At 42.8% G+C, this 13,383-nt stretch overlaps 1 protein-coding gene across 1 annotated transcript in view; it reads right to left on the bottom strand.

Annotated features, from left to right (window-relative positions):
* The window catches only part of TMA16 (translation machinery associated 16 homolog), a 36,184-nt gene extending 23,503 nt beyond the window's left edge, over nt 1-12,681 (bottom strand). The window contains exons 1-2 of the mRNA XM_023736620.1: nt 12,563-12,681; nt 6,089-6,201 (exon numbers count right to left, since the gene is read on the bottom strand). Of these exons, the coding sequence (XP_023592388.1) occupies nt 6,089-6,201; nt 12,563-12,565 (116 nt within the window). The 5' untranslated portion in view covers nt 12,566-12,681. The remainder of the gene's footprint in view (nt 1-6,088; nt 6,202-12,562) is intronic.
* Between the last annotated feature and the right edge of the window lie 702 nt (nt 12,682-13,383).

The following is a 13,383-nucleotide window of genomic DNA, read 5'->3' as shown; positions in this document are numbered from 1 at the left end:
TCCTAGAGTCACCAGATGGAATACACAGGAATCAAACTGACTACATTTGTGTAAAGAGATGATGGAAAAGCTCAATATCATGAGTCAGAACAAGGCCCGGGGCCGACTGTGAGACAGACCATGAACTGCTCATATGCAAGTTCAAGTTGAAACTGAAGAAAATTAGAACAAGCCCACGAGAGCCAAAGTACGACCTTGAGTATATCCCACCTGAATTTAGAGACCATCTCAACAACAGATTTGACACTGAACATTAATGACTCAAGATTAGGCAAGTTGTGGGATGACATCAAGGACATCATACCTGAAAGAAGCAAGAGGTTGTTAAAAAGACAGGAGAGAAAGAAAAGACCAAAATAGATGTCAGAAGAGACTCTGACACTTGCTTTTGAATGTCGAGTAGCTAAAACAAAAGGAAGAAATGATGAAGTAAAGGAGCTGAGCAGAAGATTTCAAAGGGCGGGCCAAAGAGACAAAGTAAAGTATAATACTGACATGCACAGAGACCTGGAGATAGAAAACCAAAAAGGAAGAACACGCTCGGCATTTCTCAAGCTGAAAGAACTGAAGAAAAAATTCAAGCCTCGAGTTACAATCTTGAAGGATTCTATGGGGAAACTATTGAACAACACAGAAAGCCTCAAAAGAAGATGGAAGGATACACAGAGGCACTATACCAAAAAGAACTGGTTGACATTCAAACTTTTCAGGACATACCATATGATCAAGAACCAGTGGTAATCAAGGAAGAAGCCCAAGCCGAACTGAAGGCACTGCAAAACACAAGGTTCCAGGAATTGATAGCATACCGATTGAGATGTTTCAATGAACGGATGCAGTGCTGGAGGTGCTCACTTGTCTATGCTAAGAAATTTGGAAGATGGCTAGCTACCTGGCCAACCAACTGGAAGAGATCCATATTTATGCCTTCCAAAGAAAAGGTGATCCAACAGAATGCGGGAATTATCGAACAATATCATTAACATCACACACAAGTAAAATTTTGCTGAGGATAATTCAAAAACAGTTGCAGCAGTATATCAACAGGGAACTGCCAAAATTCCAGCCAGATTCAGAAGAGGGCATGGAACAAAGGATATCGTTGCTGATGTCAGATGGATCCTGGCTGAAAGCAGAGTATACCAGAAAGATGTTTGCCTGTGTTTTACTGACTATGCAAAGGCACGGCACTGTGTGGTCATAACAAATTATGGATGACATTGTGAAGAATGGGAATTTCAGAACACTTAATTGTGCTCATGAGGAAGCTCTACTTAGACCAAGAAGCAGTCGTTCAGACAGAAAAAGGATACTGCCTGGTTCAAAATCAGGAAAGGTATGCGTCAAGGTTGTATCCTTTCACTATACTTATCCAATCTGTATACTGAACAAATCTGAGAAGCTGGACTGTATGAAGAAGAATGGGGCATTAGAAATGGAGGAAGACTCAATGACAACCTCTGATATGCAGATAACACAATCTTGCTTGCTGAAGGCGAAGAGGACTTGAAGTATTTACTGATGAAGATCAAAGACTACAGCCTTCAGTATGGATTACACCTCAACATAAAGAAAATAAAAATCCACAGAACTGGGCCAGTAAGCAAAATCATGATAAATGGAGAAAAGACTGACATTGTCAAGGATTCCATTCTACTTGGATCCACAATCAACATCCATGGAAGCAACAGTCAAGAAATCAAATGACATACTACATTGGACAAATCTGCTGCAAAGACCTCTTTAAAGTGTTAAAAAGCAAACACAGCACCTTGAAGACTAGGGTGCGCCTGAACCAAGCCACGGAATTTTCAATCACCTCACATGCATGAGAAAGCTGGACTACGAATAAGAAAGACCAAAGAAGAATTGATTGATGTTTTTGAATTATGGTGTTGACAAAGAATACTGAATATACCACGGACTGCCAAAAGAACAAACAAACCTGTCTTGGAAGAAGTGCAGCCAGAACGCTCCTTGGACGCGAGGATGGCAAGATTTCACCTCACATACCTTGGACATGTTATCAGGAGGGACCAGTCTCTGGAGAAGGACATCATGCTTGGTAAATGTCTTAGGCTGGGTTCTCTAGAGAAGCAAAACCAGTAAAGCATCCACATACGTATATATATATAGAGAGAGAGAGAAAGACTTATATCAAGGAAGTGGCTCACTCGTTTGTAGAAGCTGGAAAGTCCCAAGTCCGTGAGTCAGGCTGGAGGCTTCTCCTGACTCACATAACTGCAGGGGCTAGTGAACCCAAGATAGGCACATCAGACAACAGGCCTCTGGCTTACAGGCTGCAGAGGTCAACAAATGCCAAGATTGGCAAGTAAACTGCTAGCGCAAGTCCCAAGAAACAGAGGTCAGATGACGGGAGCCAGCTGCAGGATCCAGAACGACCAAAAGCTCACGAGCCTTGCGAGAAAGTCCACCTATACTGGATGCAAGCCACATCCCTAAGGAAACTTCCTTTCAACTGACTGGGTACTCACAACAGATCCCATCATGGAGGTGATCACATTATATCAGATCTCATCACGGAGGTGATTACATCAGTTTACAACTGCCGAACTATATCATAACTGTCAAACCACTGAGAATCATGGCCTGGCCAAGCTGACTCACAACCTTAATGATCAAAATGAAGTAGAGGATCAGTGAAAAAAAGGAAGACCCTTGATGAGATGGGCTGACACAGTAGCTGCAAAAACGGACTCAGACACAGCAACCACTGTGAGGATGGCACAGGACCAGGCAGTGTTTAGTTCTGTTGTACATCGGGTCACTATGAGTCATAGCCAACTCGACGGCACCTAACAACAACAAGACCGTTCCCAACGATTCTTGCCTCTTGATATTCATGTCCTTGTCCTGCTGAGTGCACATGGACCTAGTGATGTACTTCTAATAAAACAGTTCAACAGTGACAGATGTCATTCCAAAATGAGGTTACAAAAAGGCTGTCCTCCATCCTACCCTCTTCTCACTCTATCTCAGAGCCCTTACTCTGGTGTAAGCAAGCTGCTATGTTGCACCACTACGGAGAGGATAACATGCAAGAACACGGCTCTGGACACACCATGTAAAGGGATAAGGAGGCAAATCCTCCCCTTGATGAGCTCTGAGATGACTACAGTCCCAGCCAGCGTCCTGACTGTAGCCTGGCAAAAGACTGAACCAGAAGCACCCAGCTAAGTAGCCTCTGGATTCCTAACCCACAGACACTGTGAGACAGTATGTGTCTGTTTTTCAGGCTGCTAAGTTTTAGTGGAATTTTTTACACACCAATAGATAACTAACGCAGTATCTGGTAGCTGCTAACGACTTCCAAGAAGCCATAGGTGTCTGAAGTTCACACTAAGTCCTGCTGGCTCATTTCTATCATCTTACGTATAGTCCCAACCATCTGTCACCAACCATCTTTTGAAAACATGCAACTCTACGTTAATATTAGTTACATATAATTTACTGATTAAAGGTGTTTAAGGAAATCTCTGTCCGATCATTAGCAGACCACTAACAGAGCAGAAACTTCAATGGTCACACATGATAAAGAATGCAAACTTTACAAACTAAGTCCAGGAAAGTCACTAAGCAAACAAATAGTAACAACAAACCTGGGGGGGGGGGCAGTTAACAGAATTGCCACATTATATTACTTAAAATGTCCAGTTTGTCACAGAAGATTATGAGACACAAAGAAACAGGAAAGTATGGCCCATACTCAGAAATAAATAAAGCATACAACAGACACTATTCCTGTGGAAGCCCAGACTTGGATTTACCAGACAAAGAATTTAACCTGCCTTTTATCAATGTTTTCAAAGAACTAAAGGAAATCGTATTTACAGAATTAAAGGAAAGTATGAGAACGTTTCACCAAATAGAGAATATCAACTGAGAGATAAAAATTATAAAAATGAACCAAATAGAAATTCTGAAGTTGAAAAGTACAGTAACAGAAATGAAAAATTCACTAGAAAGTTTCAACAGCAGAAATTCTGGCAGAAGAAAGAACTTAAAGACAGGTGAATTGAAATTATCCAGTCTGATCAGCAGAATTAAAAAAAAAAAAAACAAGCAGAGCCTCAGAAACCTGTGGGAAACCACCACGTGTAACAATATATGCATAATGGGAGTCACAGAAGGAGAAGAGAAAGGGGAAGAAAGAGTATCTGAAGAAATAATAGCCAAAAACTTCCCAATCTGATGAAAATCTATACACCCAATAAGCTCAACAAACTCCAAGCAGGATAAATTCAAAGAGATCCACAAGTAGGCACACCATAGTTAAACTGTCCAAAGACAAACACAAAGAGAGAATCTTGAAAGCCTCAAGAGAAAAGTGACTCATCAGGTACAAGAAATCCTCAATAAGATTAACAGCTGACTTCTCTCACAGAAACCACGGGGGCCAGAAGACAGTGGGATGACATATTTAAACTGCTGGAAAAAGGCTGCCAGCTAAAAATTCTATATTCAGCAAAAGAAAAATGAAGGAAACATTAAGACATTCTCAGATAAACAAAACTAAAATAATTTGCTGCTAGCAGACCTGCCCTACAAGAAACACTAAAGAGTGTCCTTCAGGGTGAAATTAAAGAACACTACAATGTAACTCAAATTCACCTGAGAAATAAAGGGCATCAGTAAAGGTAATTACTTCAACCTGTTGCTGTCACTTTCGACTCATGGAGACTCCATGTGTTACAAAGTAGAACTACTCCATAGAGTTTTCTTGGCTATGATCTTTACGGAAGCAGGTCATCAGGTCTTTCTTCCGCTACGCCACTGGATGGGTTCAAACCATCAACCTTTAGGTTAGTAGTCAAGTGCAAACCATTTGGTAAATACAAAACCAAAAAAAAAAAACAAGTTGTCATCAAGTTGATTACGACTCATGATAACCCCAGGTGTGTCAGAGTAGAATGTACTCCATAGGGTTTTCAATAGCTGATTTTTTTAAAGTAGATCGCCAGGCCTTTCTTCCAAGGCAGCTCTGGGTGGACTCAAATTACCAACCTTTTGGTTAGCAAGCGAGCAAGTTAACCATTTTTACCACCCAGGTAACTATAAAGGCAATATACATACATTTTTGTTTCTAATACTTTTTTTCTTCTAATGTAAAAAACAAATGCATAAAGCAATAACTATAAAAACTGTGTTGATGTGCTTATAACATATAAAAATGTAATTGGGATGGGAGGAGATGGGAATGCAGCTACACTGAAGCAAATTTTTGTATGCCATTGAAAGTAAGACAATATACTCCAAACTAGATTAAAATAAGACGTTTACTGTAAACCCCAGGGCAACCACTAACAAAATAACTAAAAAAATACGTATAGTAAAAGAAACAAGAGAAATTACCACTCCAATAGTCCTCCTCCTAAGGTTACTGATGATCTCCACATCACTACATCTGATGGTCAGTACTCAGTCCTCATGGTGATCAACAGCGTATGACACAGGTTGATCACTTCTCTTTAAAGCATCACTGTCTTTTTCTTCCTTCTCATTTGCCACTCCTTCTCAGTCTCATTTGTTGGATCCTTCTCCTTATCCCAAACTCCATATAGTGGAGGGCCTCCAGCTTCAATCCTTGCCTCTCTTCTTGTCCCTGTATACATTTACTCCTAGTCTCATGGTTTAAAATCCCACTTCGATGCCGATGGCTCCCAAATTCATCTACCTCCCTAACCTATCCCTTGACCCCCAGACTTTACATGTCCAAACGTCGGTTCTATACCACCTTTGTATGTCCATATCTGCATAGCTCACCCCCTCAGGGACCTTTCATGGCCACCCTATATAAAACAGCATTTCTCCATCCCATAACTCTCTTTAAGTTTTCTTAGTTGCACTCATCACAACCTGCTATTTAAATTGATTTATCTGTTTTATGTAAGCTCTGTAAGACCACAGCCTATGCTCACTGTTTTATCCTCAGTGCTTCAAACATACTTAATACATAATTACTGAAGAAAGAGGGGAAAAGACACTGATGAAACTTACATGTTAGAAGGATAAATATATACATTGGCTTTTCACCAATGCCTAATGCAAATGATGAAAAGATACTTACTTTTCCTTTTTTTCCTGTTTGTGGGCCTCTCTCGTAATCTGAGCTGCTTTTCTACTATATGGATGGATGACCTTCTTTTCCCGTCCTCCATTTTTTGCCGTCAGTGCTTTAGGCTAAAAGTGTAGAAAAACACAGGACACATAGATTGTTGTTGTCAGGTGCCAGTGAGTGGTTTTCAACTCACAGAGACCCCATTTGACAAAGGAAGACTGTCCCATAGGGTTTTCTTGGCCGCAATCTTCACAGAAGCAGAGGGCCAAGTCTTTCTCCCATGGAGCAGCCACATGGGTTCAAACTGCCGAGCTTCTGGTTAGCAGCCGAGCATTTAACTGTTTCTAGCCCCCAGGGACTCCATACCTTATACTCAAACCAAAAAAACCAAACTCGTTGCTGTGGACTCAATTCCGAGTCCCAGACAAAGCAGGAGAAAAATGTAGAACAGAACTCAAATTCACGTAAAAAGACCAGCCTTAATGGTCTGACAGAGACTAGAGGAACCCCTGAAACAATGGCCCCTGGACAAACTGTTAACTCAGAACTAAAACCATTCCTGAAGCCCACTCTTCAGGCACAGATTAGACAGGACTATAAAACAAAAAATAATACATGTGAGGAACATGCTTCTTAGTTTAATCAGATATACGAGACCAAATGGGCAGCTCCTGTCCGGAGGCAGAATGAGAAGGCAGGAAGGGACAGGAACTGGTCAAAAAGACACAGAGAATCCACAGTGGAAAGAGGGAGTGTGCTGTCACCCTGTGGGGATTGCAACTAATGTCACAAAACAACATGTGTATAAATTTCTGAATGAGAAATTAACTTGAGCTGTAAACCTTCACCTGAAGCACAATAAAAAATAGAGGTGGTTTGCTTAACCAATTTTAGTGCTAAAATTGCACGATAAATATCTAAATGTTTACTTAATTTTTAAAAAGTAAAAATTTCTTCTCAGCTGAAGAGAACTTTGAAACAAAGACACTTTGAAGAATTTTTGCTTGTTCACCCACAAAATAGTCTACACTTTTTGCAGCGTGAGATCAGTGCTTTCTTCTACAGTACCGCCGGGTGGGTTTCAACTGCCAACCTTCTTGTTAGCAGCCCGACGCTTAATGGTTGAGCCACAGGGAGGCGTTGGATCGTGAAGTTGGTGGGAGAAGGACCTGGCATTCTGCCTGGTAAAGATTACAGTCAAGAAAACCCTATGGCGCACAGTTCCACTGTCCCACGGAATCACTGAGTCGGAATCCACTCAACAACACCCAACAACAAGTGGATTTAGATTAGCATTAAATAAAATATTTGAAGCACTCCAAAAAAAACTAAATGAAACTAAAAGCCTATGAATTTCTCTTTTAAAAAGTTGGTCTATCCCTCCACATTCTAAATTCAGTTCCCATTAAACCACATTTAAGCATAACAAAGGGAACCATACAAATCTAGAGGAAACAAGCAGTTTTTTGCTTGTTTTGTGAACGAATCTCACAGTGAGGAAGGTCTTCCCACGCACTGACAAAGATAAAAAATTAACAACCAGTGAGGCTGGGGGTAGTTAGCCGTCTCACATATCACAGGAGGTTCAAATTGGTATAATCTTTCCAGAGGGCAATTTGACAGTTTCTATCAAGATAAAAATTGCATGTGCCTTTTGACCAAGGAATTCCACTTACAGTATTTTATTCTACATAGTTCAACATATACAAATAAGTAAGAACACCACTCAATGCAGAAGTCCCTATAGTAGCAAAATAATGGAAATAGCTTACATGTCTACTAGGAGTCCAGTTAAATAAATTACAGTGAAAAGCAAACATTATCATCAGCTGTTTAAAACACACACACACACACACACACACACACACACACACACACACACCGATCTCTGAGATCAAGTAAGGTGAAAAAAAGCAAGCGGCATAAGCATTTGTCTTCTGCACTATTTATATAAAAAGGGGGGCTGGGGACATACATGTATGGTGGCACATGTATATAAAATACTTCTGAATGGCTAGCTAAGAAACTATTAACAGTGGCTGTTTCTAAGAAAACGATTAGGCAACAGAGCAGGAGGGAAGTTTACTTTGGGTAGCAGGAAGAATAATGGCCTCCCCAAAGAAGTCCACATCCTAACCCATGGAACCTGTGAATCTGCTACCTTACATGACAAAAGGGACCATGCAGGTGTGATCAAGTTAAGGATCCTGAGACAGGAAGATTATCCTGGATTACGTGGTGGGCCTCATGTGAGTACAAAGTCCTTGTAAAAGGCAGGCTGCAAGGTCAGAATCAGAAAAAGGAGATGAGGACAGATGCAGACTCACGAAGAGAACTGAAGCTGTGCCGCTGCTGGCTTTGAAGATGAAGCCAGAGGCCAGGGGCCAAAGAATGCAGGCTTCCTCCTGACACCCAGGCGGCAACGAAGCAGATTCTCCCCTGTAGCTTCTTGAAGAAACAGCCCTGTTGACCCCTTGATTTTAGCTCAGTAAAGCCTCATTTTCTGACTGGGACCAACAGATATGTTACATTAAATTTGTGTTGTTTGAAGCCACTAAGCTTGTATTAATTTGTTAAAGCAGCAATAGTAAACTAGTACTCTTCTCATGGGCACCCATTTTACTGTTTTGGCTTCTTTTTAAACCATGTACATGTAATATTGTTCCCGAAAAAAGGCTGGCAGAGTAGTAGATTTTCACTAACATTTTTCCTTAGATTCACTACTGTCAGGAGCAAGTTTTTACGAGCAGGTAATCCTAACGAATATGGAGGTAGTCAGTACTGCTTCACGCTCACAGTAATGTGCAAGGATAAATCTAACGATGATGGCTCATCTGTCAATGGTTTACAACGCAGCTTCAGCACAGACTGAACTGAGGTGAAAGGGCACAACCCTGACGCACCCTTCCCATTTTAAACCACACAGTATCCCCTTGTTCTGTTTGAACAACCGCCTCTAAATCTATGCACGCTTCACACGAGCAATATTAAGTATTCTGGAATTCTTATTCTTCATAATGTTATCCATAATTTGTTATGATCCACACAGTCAAATACATTCACATAGTTGATAAAACACAGGTATACATCTTTCTGGTATTCTGTGTTTTCTGCCAAAATCCATCTGATATCAGCAATGACAGCCCTAGTTCCATGTCCTCTTCTGAATCCAGCTTGAATTTCTGGCAGTTCTCTGTCATATACCTATAGCCACTTTTGAATTGTCTTCAGCAAAATTTTGTTAGCATATGATATCAATGATATTCTTTAATAATTTCCATATTCCATTTGATCACCTTTCTTTGGAATGGGCACAAGTATGGATTTCTTCCAGTTAGTTGATCAGGTAGCTGACTTCCAAATTTCTTGACACAGACGAGTAAGGGCTTCCAGCACTGCATACGTCTGCTGAAGCATCTCAACGGGTATTCTGTTGATTGCTGAAGACCTGTTTTTCATCAATGCCTTCAGCGTAGCTTGAACTTCTTCCTTCAATAACATAGATTCTTGATCATATGCTACCTCCTGAAATGACTGAACAAATAATGGGAGAAGTTGTGCTATATGAAGAACGGGGCATCAGAATTGGAGAAAGACTCATTAAAAACCTGCGATATGCACGACACAGCCTTGCTTGCTGAAAATGAAGAGGACTTGAAGCACTTCCTGATGAAGACCAAACACTACAACCTTCAGTATGGATTACGCCTGAATGTAAAGAAAAGAGAAATCCTCACTAACGGACTGATAGGTAACGCCGTGATAAATGGACAAAAATTGAGGTTGCCAAGGATTTAATTCTACTTGGATCAACAATCAATGTCCTTGCAAACAGCAGTCAAGAAATCAAAGGACACATTCCACTGGGCAAATCTGCTGCAAAAGAACTCTTCAAGTTCTAAAACACAGGGATTTCACATTGATGACTAAGGTGTGCTTGAGCTTGTCAATCGCCTCATATGCAAATGAAAGCTGGACAATGAAAAAGACAGAACTGTCGTAGTGGAATTGTGGTGTTGGCGAAAAATATTGAGTATATCACAGACTACCAGAGAAGGAACGAATCAGTCTTGAAGAAATACAACCAGAATGCTCCTCAGAAGTGAGCATGGTTTAAGACTTTGGCTCACTTACTTTGGACACCTTCGCAGGAAAGATCAATCACTAAAAAAGGATATCATGTTTGGTAGAGGGTCAGAGAAAATAAGGGAAACCTTTACTGAGATGGACTGACACAGAAATCACAACGGACTCAAACATATGAATGACCACGACGGTGGCAGAGTATAAGGCAATGTTCTGTTGTTATATTATTGTTGTTGTTAGTGCTGTTATGTGCTATCGAGTCGGTTCTGACTCATGGCGACCCTACAGGACAGAGTAGAACTGCCCCATAGGGTTTCCAAGGAGTGCCTCGTGGATTGAAACCGCTGACCTTTTGGAGTCTAGCTAGAGAGAAACAAAACACACTAAATTCTCGAACAGGCTTATACACAAAGGAGTATACTCATGAGTGTCTAATAACAGAGTTCACACCAAACTTAAAAGCACAAAAACATTTTTTAAAATACAAAATAAACAACTGTTCTGTGGGATGGATTAGTAGGAAAAGATTCTCCTTAACTACTAACAGAAGAAAAATAAATTTGCAAAGTCACCTGTAAGTGTCCAAGTAAGACAAAAATGAATAAAGCAATAGAAGCAGACAACTACAAGCGGTACTGTTACTCTTATTAACGCCAAAAACAACTGCAACCACGAACATTCCTGAGCGCCACAGCGGGCTAAGTGCGTTATATTCAACACTCACAACAGTTCTATGAAGTGTTATTCACCACAGAATACACGGGGCAACTGAGACTTTGAAAGGTTGAGAAATTTCCCCACAATCACAATTCATTAAAGACGAGGATCAAACTCAGTCCTCATGCTGACCAACATACAAGTCTTGATGGAAAACCTCCAGTACCAGAGGTTGCTGTACCAGAAACATGAGCTGAGTTTTATCTGAAAAATGACAGGACAAGAAATGTGCCAGTGAGAATGGATTCACAGGCCACTCTCTTGACTCTTATGCCAAGCCCTATACTCCTACCACACGGCCTGACAGAAGTCAGGTTCTGCTTGTCAAGGACAATTGCAGTCAAATGACAAATCATCCTCCCCCTTACACGCACACTATCACACGTCATTGTTTTACTGTTTCCGTCTAAAAAGGAAAAGGCTACAAAAGAAAACTCTATTATAAAATGTTGGAAATCACACAATAATGGTGGCAGGCAAACAGACTGAATTTACACAAATGTGTAAGAAACGAAAAATGAAAATGACAGGCATACAATGAAAAAAGAAAGGAACAAAGAGAAAAAGGCACAGAGAAAGAGGACAAAAGACATTGTGGCCAGAGTATCATAGCTTTTTATCAGATTATAAACTTTTCAATTTTGGTGTTTTTATTAAAAACTTCTTAGAAAAAAATTAATTAACGTACCTACACAAAAAGAATGATACCCAAGAATATAATGTTAAGTGAAAAAAGTCAGAAACAATATTTTGGGATACAAACATGCTAGAACTACCAGGAAAGGGGAATTATAAATGTATAGTTTAAACGCGGAACGCTGGTGGCGCAGTGGTTAAGCGTTCCGCGGCTAACCAAAGGGTCAGCAGATGGAATCCACCAGCCGCTACCTGGACACCCTATGGGGAGTTCGAGATTGTCCTGTAGAGTCGCTATGAGTTTACCTCTGCGCGGCTCCTGAAGGTTACAGGATCAAGGAGGCGGCTTTCCAAAGCTATGTTATGTCCTATTTATCAAACTCCATAAGAGATCAACGATTGCTCCTTATTGCTTTCAAATATTTTTTCCGAATCTACCTAAATTCTAATAAAACCGTCTAAGCGCCGTTGGGGGGCTGTGGTGGCGGTCGTGGACGGAATGAAGACGGGCGTGAGCCCGCGCCGTCTCCACGGGCACAGAAGGCCCAGGGGTGTGGAGCCGTCGCGAACCCCCAATACACCCGCCGCTGAGCACCGAGCGTGAAAGGAAAGGCTTTTCCAGGAGCGAGCCGTGGTGGTTAAAAGCTCGGCTGCTGACCAAAGGTCAGCAGTTCAAATCCACCAGCCGCTCCTTAGAAACCCTGTGGGGCAGTTCTACTCAGCCCTACAGGGTCGCTGGGGTCGGAGCGGACGCCATGGCAACGGGCTGTATTTCGGTTTTCCCAGGAGTGGGCGGTGACACAGGGGAAGTTAGTGACACAGGAGGCGACACGGGAGCACTCAGACGCGGAACTCGGGGCCGAGCCTCCCCGCACCTCCCTACCCAGCTCGGCGCCGAGAATAGACAATCACTTCGCATCGTGCTCTCCCCGCGTTTCAGGGTCCACGGCGCCCGACACCGGCTCCCCGACACCGCCCTCCCCGCCTGTCCCATAGGACATTCCCCGGAACTCAGCAGGTTCGGAGGAGCCGGAGAGGACCCACCATGGTGACGTCCTCGTAGCCACACGGGCCCTCCGGGCTCTACACAGGGGCCACCTCACCCGACGGCAGCGGCTACACAGACCCTGGCGGTTCCTGCCAAAACGCACGTGGGACTGGAGAAGCCGGCGCGGCCCCGACCGGAAGAGGCGGGGCGAATGCGGCGCTCTAAAGCGTCCCGGGAAACGAGACCTAGTCTTTTCCGCCCCTGTTGGAACTTCAGTCCGCGGCCCTAAGGGCGCGGGGAAGGGAGTTTGTAGCCGTAGGGAGAACTTGGTGTGGAGTCCGGCGCCAAGCCTGGAGATTGAGCCAGACTTGCGGGCGCCCGTCACTCCCAGCCAGGCGCCTCCCGGCCTTGAGCTCGGACTGTGGACGTCTGCCCGAGGTGCACTGCAGAGCCGAACATCCTCAGCAGACGAGGGGCTCCCTTGCCAGGTGGCCCACCGTCGCAGGGAGGGCTGCTCGTGGTCGGCGGAGGTCGTGTGGCCGCAGCAGCCCGTGCGCTACTCGCCTGCACCGGGACAGTGTGTTCATTCAACAAATATTCAGGAATGCCTGTTGCATGCTAGGCGTTGGAGATGCTCAGACGATATCCTTGCTCTCATTCAGCTCATACTCCAGCGGTGCATGTGAAAAAAGTAAACATTTCAAATAGTGTAGATACTCTAAAGAAAAGAAAGCTGGTGAAGTGAGCAGGGGAATTGTTTTACACCTATGTCCTCTTTTCCGAGTGATAGTTGAGCAGAGACCTAAATGACACCAGGCAAGGGAAGAAGCTCCAGGCAGGGTGAGGTCGAGTGTTTTCAGGTGTGTGTCTGCGAGCA

Source organism: Trichechus manatus, unplaced genomic scaffold, assembly GCF_000243295.1.
Source record: "Trichechus manatus latirostris isolate Lorelei unplaced genomic scaffold, TriManLat1.0 scaffold00089, whole genome shotgun sequence".
Taxonomy (NCBI): domain Eukaryota; kingdom Metazoa; phylum Chordata; class Mammalia; order Sirenia; family Trichechidae; genus Trichechus; species Trichechus manatus.
The sequence above is the reverse complement of the archived record's forward strand: the minus strand, read 5'-3'. Positions and strand labels throughout refer to the sequence as shown.